Source organism: Xyrauchen texanus, chromosome 9, assembly GCF_025860055.1.
Source record: "Xyrauchen texanus isolate HMW12.3.18 chromosome 9, RBS_HiC_50CHRs, whole genome shotgun sequence".
Classification (NCBI taxonomy): Eukaryota; Metazoa; Chordata; class Actinopteri; order Cypriniformes; family Catostomidae; genus Xyrauchen; species Xyrauchen texanus.
The window spans coordinates 44310022-44324854 of record NC_068284.1 but is presented as its reverse complement, the minus strand read 5'-3'; the positions used below and the strand labels follow the sequence as shown (position 1 = coordinate 44324854).

The window sequence follows — 14833 nt, the reverse complement described above, 5'->3', positions numbered from 1 at the left end:
ATGAAATGACTGAAACATCATTTGTTCTAAAGTTTTCTCATCAAGTGAAAAACTTTTTGTATTTGGAAAATGATGTGTAGGTGTGTAGTCAGAGTTGAGAGGATTACTTTTTAAATGTATTCCACTACAGATTAAAGAATACATGCTGTAAAATGTAATTTGTAACGTATTCCATTAGATTACTCAAGGTCAGTAATGTAATCTAAATACTTTGGATTACTTCTTCAGCACTGGTAGATTTTTTTCACTTGTTTTGACTATAAAAACTCTATAAAAATACATGTTAAAAATACATTCTCTGAAAAACCAAAATATCTTTAATCCAATATTTCTAAAACAAGATTAATCAAACTGTTTTTCAAACAAATCTTGTTTTAAGGATTAGTAGATATTTGTACATGAAAACAATAACAAAATTATTATCACGAATATGATTATCAAAGGTCTTACTAGAAAAAAATTAATTATAATCCAACGTGAATTTTCTTTATAAAACATATGATTGTGTCTGGTAACATGTGCATGTATAATGGCTAGAAATAGCATTTTAGCTTAGCGTAAAGCTAACAATTTACACAAGGATTATTTCTATTTCTTCTGCTCCAAACATACTTGAAACGTACTTCTCTGTCACTCGTATGAATTACACATCATAAGAAAGTGTTTCACCGCTGTTCACATGCACTTTGGATTACACAATTTAAATGTATAAATGTTTTCCTTCTGAAAGGACTAAATAATAAATTAAGTAATCAAAATACTTTTTGAATGTAACTGTATTCAAATTACCAATGATTTTAATTGTAACTGCAGTGGAATACAATTACTCATATTTTGCATTATAAATACGTAATCCCGTTACATGTAATCCGTTACTACATAACACCGTGTGTAGTCGAGATTAGTGTGTGTGTGTGTTATATTTTACAGATGATATTTTAAAATCTAAAGATATATTGTACAGTAGCTAAATCATTCTAGTGAATAAATATCATATTATGTAAAAGTCCCATTTTGACTTTTTAAAAGCACTGTTTTTAAAATGATTTTCTTTAATAATTGACAAAGTTCATAGCCCATTGTTAATCGATGTACTTATAACTCTTGTATCAATGTACTTGAACTAACTGAAATGCTGCATCGCTCACGCGAGCACAGGTGTTCTGACGATTTGTGCTACCCATCGATATGTGCTACTTACTGGTTATGCGCATGTGCAGACTCACAGTTTTGTTCTGCGTTACCACGCCCATAAATCTATGCATCCTTGCTGTGGAGACTTGACGGTGAGCATTGCAATATCTTTAATCCTTTTTTTATTACATAATTTGACATGTGAACGTGTAAATGTTAGCATGCACACCTTATTTTCAGCATAATATAGCAATTAGCTATGAATGACCTACGTTCATCGTGTGTTCTACTTCTTTCAGAGTTTTGAAAGTTTGGAAAATTCTTGATTTTTAACCTGTATGTTTTCAAGGATTGAAATGTGCTTACATTTTGAATATCATTATTTTCAATTCAGTTCTCTGAATGAAATTGTCCAACTAAGTTTGCTAATCATAAAAACCTGACATAACTTACCATATGAACTTATGAACTTACCTGCTTTTGTTGGTTGTTGTTGAGCCTTTCTATCCTAATTGTTTACTGCGAGGCTTTTATGTTTTAAAGTTTTATGACACGAGATCAGAGTTTTGCATTTTAAGGGCAGGTGTCCTTCCTAGCCAGAACTCATCTGCCACTTTAAAGACCCCCACCTGGCTGAAGAGATCAAATATCTGTACTGCAAAAGGCCTAACTTTGGCAAAATTATCAAGCTCAGTTATAATGCCTCATGACAGCCAATGTCAAAACCAACCACATGACAGTTTAACTTAATTTAATGTTAAGTTGTCATGACAAAGACAAATTAAATAAATGTACTGTTTTGCCAGATTCAGAGTACTTTCATCATTTATTTAGTTTCAAAAAACTGGGAGCATTATTTGATAGGGCACGTTGGTCTATCAAAATATGCAACTCCTTACGTCTTGAAGACATTATTATGTAGTATTGTTTTTTCTAATGACAGTGAACATAAGGTAAATATTCATGTGTCAAAAAATGCTAACTACCATATGAATATTTGTACGGTCAGCCAGCTGAACAAGAATAACTGAAAGTTTCAGTTAGGAAAGGTGTGCTTTGACAGGTCAAAGATGAATATTTTATGATAATTTTTACTTTTCACACAGTTTTAAAAATAAAAACAGTACAGTATACAGTACTCATAACTTATAATTTTATTATAATTGTATTTCATATAATATACAATAATGTCATTTTTACTTGTTATATCAAATGTGATAATTTCTGGTTCATTTAAAATATAAAAATATGCTCCCCATACACTTACCCTGTTTTAAATGAAATAACGATGTCTTAATATTGTGAGATTTACATCATTATGGAAACAGTAGCTAGAGAATGAATGGACATTCTCTGTGATCGATTCGCGCTTGGGTATCATTTTTCGACAAGGCAGCACAAATCGTCAGAACACCGGAACTAATATTCAGATTCTGTGTATTGTCGGGGGGATTATGTGGACGTACAGCAGTCATTGTTTGCATACACGTCACTTATTTCCTTGCTGATTGAGTTTTGAGTGTTTCTGTGCACTTTTAACCAGAAATAATGTCTGCTTCTGTGTTTTCTGTCATATCGCGTTTTGTGGAAGAATACAGGAGCAGCACACCAAATAAACTGAAGGTGATCGACGCGTACCTGCTGTATATTTTGCTGACAGGAGTGTTTCAGTTCCTGTACTGTCTGCTGGTGGGAACGTTTCCCTTTAACAGCTTCTTATCTGGATTCATCGCATGTGTAGGATCCTTCATACTGGCAGGTATTTACATTAATATAGCCTATATAACCATCATCTATGGCAGTGCTTTAAAAGAGCCCTCACACTTTATGCATTCTTTTTTTCTCCTTCTAGCCACATGCACTAATAAAAAAAAAAAAAAGTAATAATTTATTGCTGATTTTTAGAATTAAAGGAATAGTTGAGCAAAATAATAATAATAAAATAAATAATAATAAAAAAAGTTTGTCATCATTTACTCACCCACATGTTGGTCCAAACAAGCTATATGTGGAAACCATGTCCAGGCTGCTCTTTTCAATACAATGAAAGTGGCTCCAAATATAATAAAGCATTAAAAAAAAATCTGTATATCTGTCAAATACAATAGCTTTGTGTGAGGAAAAGATGATAATTTAAGTCATATGCACTAAAAATCTTTCCCTCCATTAGGCCTATCTTGTTATTAAATAACTGTACGATCTAAATAACTGATTATTGTGCACTTAAAATTCCAATTACATTTTAGTGCCCAAATAAAGACAATTTAAGTGTATATAAATGCCATCAACTGCATGTTTGCGGCCACACCGCAGACGTCAAACAGAGCAGCTCCTGTCCAGAAGAGTGCATGAAGATCTTGTCAAGCACTCTGAAAACATGATCATCTAAAGTGAAGATGGAGAGCTTTGCATTCACTATCAAAGTTTTTATTTGTGCATGAGTTTTGCACGAGCCTCTGCTGACAAAACTTCCACGAAAATATAAATGTACAAATATAAACTTTTTTAAGGTTTTCCGGCTTCGCTTTAAATGATCATGTAATGGCAAATGTTCCTGGTCATTACGGTTTATACACTCACCTAAAGGATTATTAGGAACACCTGTTCAATTTCTCATTAATGCAATTATCTAATCAACCAATCACATGGCAGTTGCTTCAATGCATTTAGAGGTGTGGTTCTGGTCAAGACAATCTCCTGAACTCCAAACTGAATGTCAGAATGGGAAAGAAAGGTGATTTAAGCAATTTTGAGCGTGGCATGGTTGTTGGTGCCAGACGGGCCGGTCTGAGTATTTCACAATCTGCTCAGTTACTGGGATTTTCATGCACAACCATTTCTAGGGTTTACAAAGAATGGTGTGAAAAGGGAAAAACATCCAGTATCGCGGCAGTCCTGTGGGCAAAAATGCCTTGTTGATGCTAGAGGTCAGAGGAGAATGGGCCGACTGATTCAAGCTGATAGAAGAGCAACTTTGCCTGAAATAACCACTCGTTACAACCGAGGTATGCAGCAAAGCATTTGTGAAGCCACAACACGCACAACCTTGAGGCGGATGGGCTACAACAGCAGAAGACCCCACCGGGTACCACTCATCTCCACTACAAATTGGAAAAAGAGGCTACAATTTGCAAGAGCTCACCAAAATTGGACAGTTGAAGACTGGAAAAATGTTGCCTGGTCTGATGAGTCTCGATTTCTGTTGAGACATTCAGATGGTAGAGTCAGAATTTGGCGTAAACAGAATGAGAACATGGATCCATCATGCCTTGTTACCACTGTGCAGGCTGGTGGTGGTGGTGTAATGGTGTGGGGGATGTTTTCTTGGCACACTTTAGGCCCCTTAGTGCCAATTGGGCATCGTTTAAATGCCACGGCCTACCTGAGCATTGTTTCTGACCATGTCCATCCCTTTATGGCCACCATGTACCCATCCTCTGATGGCTACTTCCAGCAGGATAATGCACCATGTCACAAAGCTTGAATCATTTCAAATTGGTTTCTTGAACATGACAATGAGTTCACTGTACTAAAATGGCCCCCACAGTCACCAGATCTCAACCCAATAGAGCATCTTTGGGATGTGGTGGAACGGGAGCTTCGTGCCCTGGATGTGCATCCCACAAATCTCCATCAACTGCAAGATGCTATCCTATCAATATGGGCCAACATTTCTAAAGAATGCTTTCAGCACCTTGTTGAATCAATGCCATGTAGAATTAAGGCAGTTCTGAAGGTGAAAGGGGGTCAAACACAGTATTAGTATGGTGTTCCTAATAATCCTTTAGGTGAGTGTATATGAAGTGTTAATGACATGCAGTGAAACAGAGGGTGAGACATCCTTACTCTGTTTTGCTTAATGAGAAATGTGGGTTTAATCAAAGAGCATTAAAATAACATGTGAAAGAAATTAGGACAGAATATGTTTTTACTATTGCCTAATATAAAATAATATTATATAATACAAATATAATACAAATAAATATTTAATATAAAAAAATGTATGTAAAATTATATTTACTAAAACATTTTTTCCATATACAATTTCAAAAACAACATTGTGAATTTAAAGTTGACCAAAAAGAGAGACACATTTTAAGTGTTTAGAAATATTTTGAGATTTAAAACATTATTTTTCATATGGTTTTAACACCTTATCCCTATTTTATTATTTGATTTATACACTAGCTACCATTCAAAGTTTAGGGTCACATACTCATTCTGTATTTTTATTTTTTTTTTTTTCACATTTTAGAATAATAGTGAAGTCATCACAACTAATGGAATAATAGAAATGGAGAATTATGTGGTGACTAAAATCAAATTAATAAAATTCCAAAATAAATCAAACCTGCATTATATTTTAGCATCTTCAAAGTGGCCACACTTTGCCTAGAGTTTTGCAGAAATGTACTCTTGGCATTTTCTCAACCATCTTCTTGAGGTATTACCCTGGGATGCTTTTTAAACAGTATGGAAGGAGTTCCCATCTATATGCTGGGCACTTATTGGCTGCTTTTTATTACTCGGTCCAAGTCATCCATTTAAAAAAAAAAAAAACAGTTTAGAACATTTTAGTTTTGTAATTAAATGAATTAATATGTTGGCACAATTGTATTGTTGTCTACAAAACTAATTTTAAACATTTAAGCATACACCGTCAGATCAAAAGATTTGTAATATCATGAGAAACATTTCAGTCAAGTGACCCCAAACTTTTGAACAGTAGTGTGTATTTGAAGTATATACATAGAAATATGAACATTAATCATGAAAGCCCTAAAAGAGACAAACATCTTAGTCCTAAAACAGACCATTAATCATCATAATCACCTTTATTTGTTTGACAATTAATCATCAGCCAAATTCCATGTTTGTTACAGCCCTGAAAGAGGCAATTAATCGTCATAATAACAATAATTTGTTTGACCATTAATCATCATCCAAATTTCATAATCGTGACTGCCCTAAAACAGACAATTAATCACAATTATATGTTTGTCAGTCAAATTTCATAATCGTGACAGCCCTACCCTCCACTGTAGCTCTCAATTATCTCAAAGTTACATGATGGTGAGTAGCCAATATTATTATCAGTGTTGGATGAACTGTACCTTTAAGACTTCTATTTGCACATTACCTCTGTTATGATTGGCTAACTATGTTGTTCTTCTGTCTGCAGTCTGTCTTCGCATCCAGATCAACCCTCAGAATAAAGGCGATTTCCTGACCGTCTCCCCTGAGAGAGCGTTCGCTGACTTCCTGTTCGCTCACACTGTTCTACATCTAGTGGTTGTCAATTTTGTTGGCTGAACGAGACCATCCACTTACTGCCATTTACAGTATGTTCTGGCAGTGCAAAAATAATGGCTTATAAGTAATCCACACCAATGCAGCTGCTAGTAATTGGCACATTTTACAAATGTAACGAGAGTAATCAGTTCCTATATTACTAAAAGGTAGCGCACAAACTCAAACATTAAAAGGCAATAATGGAACATGACTTCAGAATCCAATCTGATGTTCTGACATGCCCACCACCTTTTATGCATTCACTCGTAACTGCTTGCTCAGTATAAACCCATTCATTAAAACAACTCCAACAGATACAACTGATCTTCTCCCTAAATAAAAAGTACAGTGATTTGATCATCAGTAGATGCTTCCTTTTGTCATATTCTACATGTAATTAAATATTCAATTGCTCAAAAGTGGCTGATGCTGACATTTAATGCTTGAGTTATAAGTTACAGTATTTTGTGTTTGTTTTTACAAGATAAGGAGTTTAGTTTGTTTACGATTAAAGGACAGACATATTTGCATAATCAGTAGTGTTGTAAAAGTCTTATCTTTACTATTATTACTATATGCTTGCTATAGTGATTAATTCCTTCTATATGTAAAATACACAAGACATAGGATGCATTACTGGAACAGCAGAGAAAAGCGTACATTGAATCTCCAATACCCTGTCTTTCAGTGTCTGTAAAATATTATTCTAATGTAATAACTAGTTTGACACTTTGCAACCACCTGTAATGAATCACTGTGTTTTTCACAGACATGAAGACCAGATTTTGAAGCCTGCAGCTCAAGTACAGAACAACTACAAACACAACTCTCTGTCCATCTCAATGTGGGTTTCTCAATATGTTAATATATGTTTTGACAGAATTGTCACATTCCTTAATTTTCTACTCTTGTTAAACTGTTTCTGAAAGTCCCTGAAACAGAATAAATGCCTTACAAATAATCAATTAATTGACCCAGTGGTTTTTCTTTCTTTGTATCTATAATATAAAAATATTAGAGAAAATTTGCATCTAAAAGCATTATTGAAAAAATATATGTTGTTAATAATTAACCATTATTACTACTGTTGTGGCAAAAAATTATCAACCAACCATTATCACTGCGTAAGAGACACTCTGACTCAAACAGTCTTTTAAAATGTATTCTTGCAAGAAGACCCAGTCATTACACAGCAACCCTTCTGTGTTATGACAGTGTTTTTTGTCAGGCAGGGCTGCCTTTCTTATACATTCCCCCCCGAGGTCAACTGGCAGAAGCAGATCTTCCTCCCCCCTTCTCTCCCTTTGATACAGGGACTAGGCTACTAGGCCTGATTTACTATTAACCAGCCCAAACGTACCGCCCTGTACTACATGACCTCTGACCTGAAGAGGGCAGAGGTCCCCACTCAGCCTGGACCGAGGTGTCTCTGTTCTGCTTTTCAGTCGTAAATACTGTCCCTTGTTCAAACATAAATTTTCCAATGTCTTCTCCCTTTGCAGATCAGAAGACCAGGTGGCATTCCTGTGCAATGACTGAGTCTTGACCACTAAGCATCAAAATTTCTACAACACTACTTTGACTACTCTGAAACATATTTCGACCCTTAAGCAATGTTTTAAAATGTCTGATGTCAATGCATTAGATGGCATCTACAAACAAATGGTGATTATTAGTGGATGTTTGAAGTCAGTTGCCCTTAAGTTCACACAGGTGAAGTTCAACACATTGACTATGGATATGTTCCACTAACGTTTGACACAAAGTGTCCAAATACTTGATCTTCACCCTGAACATTATTTATGGTCTTGTCATTTAAAACCTAAGAATCTTCTTATTGAACAATGTCTTGATGAGCCAAAACATTATGACCAACTGACTAATATACTGTTTTGGTGGTACGCACCTCCTTTGTGTGCCACCAAAACAGCGCCAACCCACAGAATACTCTACAAGACCCCTGAAGGTCCTGTGGTATCTGGCACCAAGTCATTAGCAGCAGATCCTTCAAGTCCTTTAAGTTGTGAGGTGGAGCCAATTTTGATTGGACTTGTTGGTCCAGCACATCCCACAGATTCTCAATCGGAGGCCAGGGCAACACCCTGTGAAATCTTTTTTCTGATAGGTGTTTTACCATCTCATAACAGATGTCATCTCTTCCTGGAGAAGTTTGTTTTACCCCAGCAAGCGCTTTCTTCAGTTCAAACAGGGTAAACTCTAAATCTAATGTACATCCCAATGGTCCATTTTCCTCCAGAATATGAGGGTTCATATTCCAGCTCAGATCCCTATATCTCCTCATTTCTTCTGTTATACTTGAATTATATGCACATTAGCAAATGTTTCTGCTAACACCTCTGCTTTTTCACTGTCTGATATTACTGATCTATTGTTATATACTAAGACAGGAATGTTACCGTTTCTTTGCTTCCCTCCCATCTTTCTTATCATACTCCATTAATTTAAATTTCTTCTCCAATATTATTACAAAATTCCCTCCAATATCTTTTCTTAGATGTCCGTATTACTCTTCTCACTATAGCCTGTGCTCTTTTATAATTAATAAAATCATTATAATTGAATGATCTTCTTACTCTTTTAAGTGCTTTATTTCTTTTTTTAATTGCATTCCTCATTCCACCATGGGACAGCTTTTCTCCTGCTTCCTGTCTGTACTCCGAAGAACTTCACTTACCTTATAGTGGTGGTGGCGTAGTGGCTAAAGCACAAGGCTGTTAATCAGAAGGTCGCAGGTTCTAACCCCACGGCCACCACCATTGTGTCCTTGAGCGTCTGTCAAATGCATAAATGTAAATGTAAATTAAAAACTTCTACATCCTCTATAGAATTACTAATTTCTGCCATTTTATTTTGACATAATTCCTTATATTTATCCCAGTCGGCTGTTTTAAATTTCCACCTTGGTAATCTTTCCACCACGGTTTGAGCTATGTCCACACCGATTTTACTTCTGATAGGAAAATGATCACTACCTATTGTACTTTTATTTAAAACTTTCCAATCACATTTTCCTGCTAAATTTTCAGAAACACGTGTCAAGTCTAACATTGAATATTTTCCCTGTGCCAAATCAATTCTTGTATAGCTTCCATCATTAATACAAACTAACCCGCTCCATTCTAGCATGTCTTCTATTATCTGTCCATTATGATCTGTTATTGTTCTACCCCATAATGTACTGTGTACATTAAAGTCACCACACCACACTACTTTATAATTTCCATTCCCTACAATATTTTCTAATGTATCCTTAGTTAACCTGTCACATGGATTATAAAAATTAATTATTGTATAACTCTGTGATCCTTCCCAAATTTCCACTACCACTACCACTTGTTCCCCATTTACCTCAACTATTCTATACCCAATACCTTGTTTAATAAATGTTTCTACACCACCACCATTTCCTTTATGTATATCTCTTCTAATTGTATTGTATCCATGCATTAAAAAATGTAATTGTGGTTTTAGCCATGTTTCTTGCACACAAATATTGTCAGGATCATTTTCTTGGTTTGTTATGAATTTCTTGAATTCTTGTCCATTGGCAATTCAACTTCTTGCGTTCCATTGCAAGATTGTAATCACCATTATGAACCACCACATGCTCTTTGATTATTTACTGTCTGCATCTTAAGCCTTTCGTTTATCATATCTACATCCTCTAATTCCAAGTAATTTTCAGCAGCTCTGATAATGATTTTAATTCTTTCTGTCCTACTTTCGGTTTGGCAGAACAATTCACCACTTCTGCCATGAATGCCACTTTATTTATAATCACTTCTTTCTCTTTACTTTGTTCTTGCGACTTAACTTTTTGTTGTGGAATTGTCTGTTTTACCTTCTTGAGAGCTTCAGCATATCATATTCCTTCTTCCACTCTGACATTTTGAACTTTCACTCTATTTTTTCCTCACTAAACAACCTCCATATCCTGTGCTATGATCACCTCTGCAATTACAGCTCCCATTTGCCATATTTATGCTCACCTCCACATCTCGCACAACTCTGTTTGCCTCTGCACCCATGTCCGTATTTCTGACATTTATAACATCTTAATGGTGGTGGAATGTATGGTCTAACCATATAGCTCACAAATCCTTCGTATACTCTCTCAGGTAACTTATCCTCATCAAAGTTTAATACCACTGAGAGGCTGTCTGTCTTTACATTGTTTCTGATGTACTTCAGCCATCTGACATCATTTACTGAAGCTCCAGTTATGTTTCTTTTGATCTTTTCAACTGGAACATCGGTTTTAACACCTCCTCACATTCCTGCCGAGTATGGCAGCATATAGACAAGATATTAATTTTACCAGAATCTCCATTCTGCTTATTAGGTCGTGATCTGGTGCATAAAATTGGGGCTAAGATAACATTTGACTCAAACTCTCTCCAATTGCTGTTCCCATCAGTATATTCCCAGTCTGTGTATTCAGGATGTTGTGGTGATGTCTGCAGTTTCACGTCTGCTGCATCCTCAGCAGCAAAAACAGAACTGCCAAAAGTTAACCAGGCACTATGGGCCACCAACAAAGACGAGGCAGGCCTCAATGATATCAGACCATATGTTGCAAAACTCCGCTCTGACATGTCGGTATACTGCAAAACAATACCCACTATCCAAGGAAAAGGAGGAAGGAATAAGTCCCATAATACAACAATGTATGTGTAAAGGTATTATAAACTCTCCATCTGCCCTGGAGGAGGGGGACCATCGGTACATCAATGGTTCCTGTTCGAAGCTAAATGATTCCATATACTGGTGCGGCTACGCCGTAACTAAACTTCCTAATCGAATCATTGAGGCCTACTCCCTACCATAAAAATTCGGCACAGGCTGCTGAACTATTTGCATTAATTAGAGCATGACACTTGGTGAAAGGAAAACCCATTAACATGTACACAGACTCAAAATATGCATATGGGGTGAAGAGAGGTATTTCAAGACAGCGGAAGGAAAACCCCAAAGACCCCATCACACCAAAGACCTAGTTGCAGAATTACTCAGAGTAGCACAACTGCCAACGAAATAAGCTGTCATAAAGGTCGCAGGCCACATGGCAGGGGAGGTGAGAGGAAACAGATTGGCTGATTAAGTAGCAAAGATGGCTTCAAAGGAAGTCGTGATAAGACCAGATCTAAATCAAGCTGAAGAAACTGTTTCTATGATGCAGAAAACTTTAGTAAAAGATATTGACGTAAAACTTTTACAGGCAAACCCATCCGAATCTGATATTCAACATTGGGCCTTGAATAAAGTGAAACCAGATCAGAGTAATTTGTTAAGAGACAAGCAGGGTCGTCCGGCCCTGCCCAAAACTGAATGACACCATCAAGTGTAACTAAACTCTCTCCTTTTGAGAAACTAATGGGCAGGCCTTTCCCGAGCTCCTGGGTCAAAGGTCGTGCTGGCTTCTTTCTCTCCACAGGTGACACGGAGTTGGTGATCGAGGAATATGTGGACTCCTTAGTGAAAAACATTGAACGTTCCTCGTCCTCAGGTTGAAACAAACCAAGGCTGGGGAGCCCCGGTACCGGTCATAGCCGTGACCCGAACATCAGTCCTGACTGACCTCCAGCAACAGTGGATCCACGCGTCCCGAGTTAAGCCAGCACCAGAGGTGGGACCGACAGGTAACTGCTGAGTGCGACCCCACTGGAGGAGCTGAACACGCAGCGTCAGTGGCTAGCATAACACAGGAGCCCTAGGTCCTGAGAAGAAACACCACATGTGGGAACAATTCAACATGTGGATTAAACAACCCACACCCGAACAAAAAGGGCGTCCTCCACTCTGACACAGCCGAACTACACGCCGGAGGACCAAAGAATCTGGAACAGACTGGACAAGTTTTTTCAATCATTCTTTGCCCTATTAGCGTAGCAAATGTTATGAATCAGGTAGAAATGAACAGGTTTAATTTAGTTACGTTTATGAATGTTACAGAACAAGTGTTAGGGGAATAAAGAAATAGCTCCAGAATCGGATGGTATTAGACCAGCTCACTGCAGCGCAGGGAGGGGTCTGTGTAATGGTAGGTGAAGCATGTTGTACATATATCCCAGAAAAGGATGGAACAGGTGGAATCATAGAGCAAGGTATAAATAATATTTCTGAAATAGTAGAGGTCACAAGACCACGCCAGTGGGGATGTTGATTTCTTTTCAGGTTTTTGGACATTCATTTACAAAATGGAACATTACTTAATGGTCATATTCTGCGTTTTGCTTGTATTTTTCATCATCGCCTGCTTATGGCCTTGTTTTATGGCTTTAATCAAACAAATGATTTCCAGCTCTCTTAGCTTAGTAAGACCATCTCAAGTTGCTTATTGACCCCTAAGAATGAACAAAGAAGATACGAGGGTTTAAAGCTCCCATGGTAAAGGTTTTAGTATGGTACAATGTTTGATATGATTGTGATCATTTTATGATCAAAGGAGGGATTGTGAAAAATATGAAATTTTACATGCTGTTCTGCTCTGTGTATGTGTTTCTGGCCTTCCATGTATGTTCAGTTGACCCCAGATGCAGGCTGCAGTGCACACGATAGTGAGACAATATATTTAGCAACTGCTGACCGTTTTCTCTTCCTCTTTATCACGTTCCGCATACTTATTTCTATTATCTGATTAAGGTCACTCCCGTCCAACAAGGTCAACCGTAAGGCATCACGGCTGGAACATCTGTATATGGCCTCTTTTCTGTACACCCATTTTCTCCTTGTTACCGCTTTCCCATTGGCTGCTTAATGTCTCATGCAAATATAAATGACATGCTTGCTCTAATAAACATTGAGTAGATTGGATAAAGACACTGTGTGTTGTCGTTCCTTCTGCTTCCTTTGCAAAGTCTCCAGAGACTCACGACTGCACCTCACTGGGCACGAACATAGAAAGACGGGATCGGGGAATTGGAGATCGTGACTAGATCCAAAATATTCCTTACAATTCTTTCAAGACTGCTGTCCAAATTAGAACTAGCTCTCATAAGATCACCAGTTGATCTTGATTTCCTGGAATTTACATGTCGTCAATAAATTTACTTATGTCCGACCCTTTCAAGACATGCTGATGTGCCATCAACAGTCACTCAGGCCCTGCAGGAGCTCTTTTCCCTTGTCAGACAGCAAATAGAACATACAGCCCCACAGACAGAAGTAACTACTGTGGCTGGCAGGACAGGGTGTCCAAAATATAACATTGAAATGGAGACTTTGTCTGAACTTTGCAAAACTTCAGGGCATTTCATGACACACTGTCAGTAGACGAATGTGAGTTTGGTTTTTCAACAACAAAATACAGTAACATCAGTTATCAAGACCTCAATAGATTGGTTGCCCAGATTAAAAATGAAATGCCCTCTGCTGGATACCGAATGGTCAAAGGCAGGCTTCAGTTCATGGGGATTCGCATTAAGTGGAGAAGAGTAGCTGCTTCAGTGCATGAAGTGGATTCGATTGGAGTCCTGTCCAGAATGTATGGATTGGTATGTCGCACATATTCTGTGAGAGGGCCCCTGTCTCTCTGTCATGTGGATACTAATCACAAGTTAATAAGGTTGTAATAAGGTTGTGTCGATGCACGGTTATTTGTTGCAGCATTCAAGCACATTATCTGTAACATACGAACTTGGTGATACAACCATCCATCATATACAAATTATAACTGCAATGATGGAAGCACTTACTTTCCTGGAGTATCCATCTACTGCTCCAAAAATTACAATGTTGTACCGATTTGAAACAAAATGAGCATTTTGTATCTGGATTTCTACTAATACAATGCAAGGAGACATGGGTTTATATTTTTACAGTTAAATGACATGTGGTTTCACAGACCAGGCTTAAGCCTAGTCGCAGACTAAAGTGCATGATTGAGCTGTTTCAACTGCAAGTAATTAGCACTGACATATTTTAAGATATTGTTCCATTATTCCATTGTTTTGTCTCAAGATGAACACGAGTAATGTTTATTTCTAAAACATGTTTAAAAAAAGCTTCTTAAATGTCCTAATTTAACTAAAGCCTAATCCTGGCTTAATCTAAGTCCTGTCTGTGAAACTGGGCCTTTATCTATTAATGTTTCATAACCAAAAGAAAGAATTCTTTCATCTAATGTTAATAAATAAGAAATACTCATAAAAGTATATGACAATGGACAATAGCACAACCTAATTAACTTGTGATTAGTATCCACATGCCAGAGAGACAGGGGCCCTCTCACAGAATATGTGTGGCATACCACACATCCCAATCCATACATTCTGGACAGGACACCAATCGAATCCACTTCATGCATTGAAGCAGCTACTCTTCTCCACTGAATGCAAATCCCCATGGACTGAAGCCTGCCTTTGACCATTCGGTATCCAGCAGAGGG

The 14833-nt window shown here is 37.2% G+C and overlaps 1 protein-coding gene across 1 annotated transcript; it reads left to right on the top strand.

The window, feature by feature from the left end:
- Nucleotides 1-2603: 2603 nt before the first annotated feature.
- On the top strand, nucleotides 2604-7385 carry LOC127649075 (dolichyl-diphosphooligosaccharide--protein glycosyltransferase subunit dad1). The gene is made up of 3 exons (XM_052133989.1): nucleotides 2604-2893; nucleotides 6317-6476; nucleotides 7196-7385. The coding sequence occupies exons 1-2, from the start codon at nucleotides 2683-2685 to the stop codon at nucleotides 6445-6447; spliced, it is 342 nt and encodes a 113-aa protein (XP_051989949.1). The 5' UTR covers nucleotides 2604-2682; the 3' UTR covers nucleotides 6448-6476; nucleotides 7196-7385.
- Nucleotides 7386-14833: the final 7448 nt, after the last annotated feature.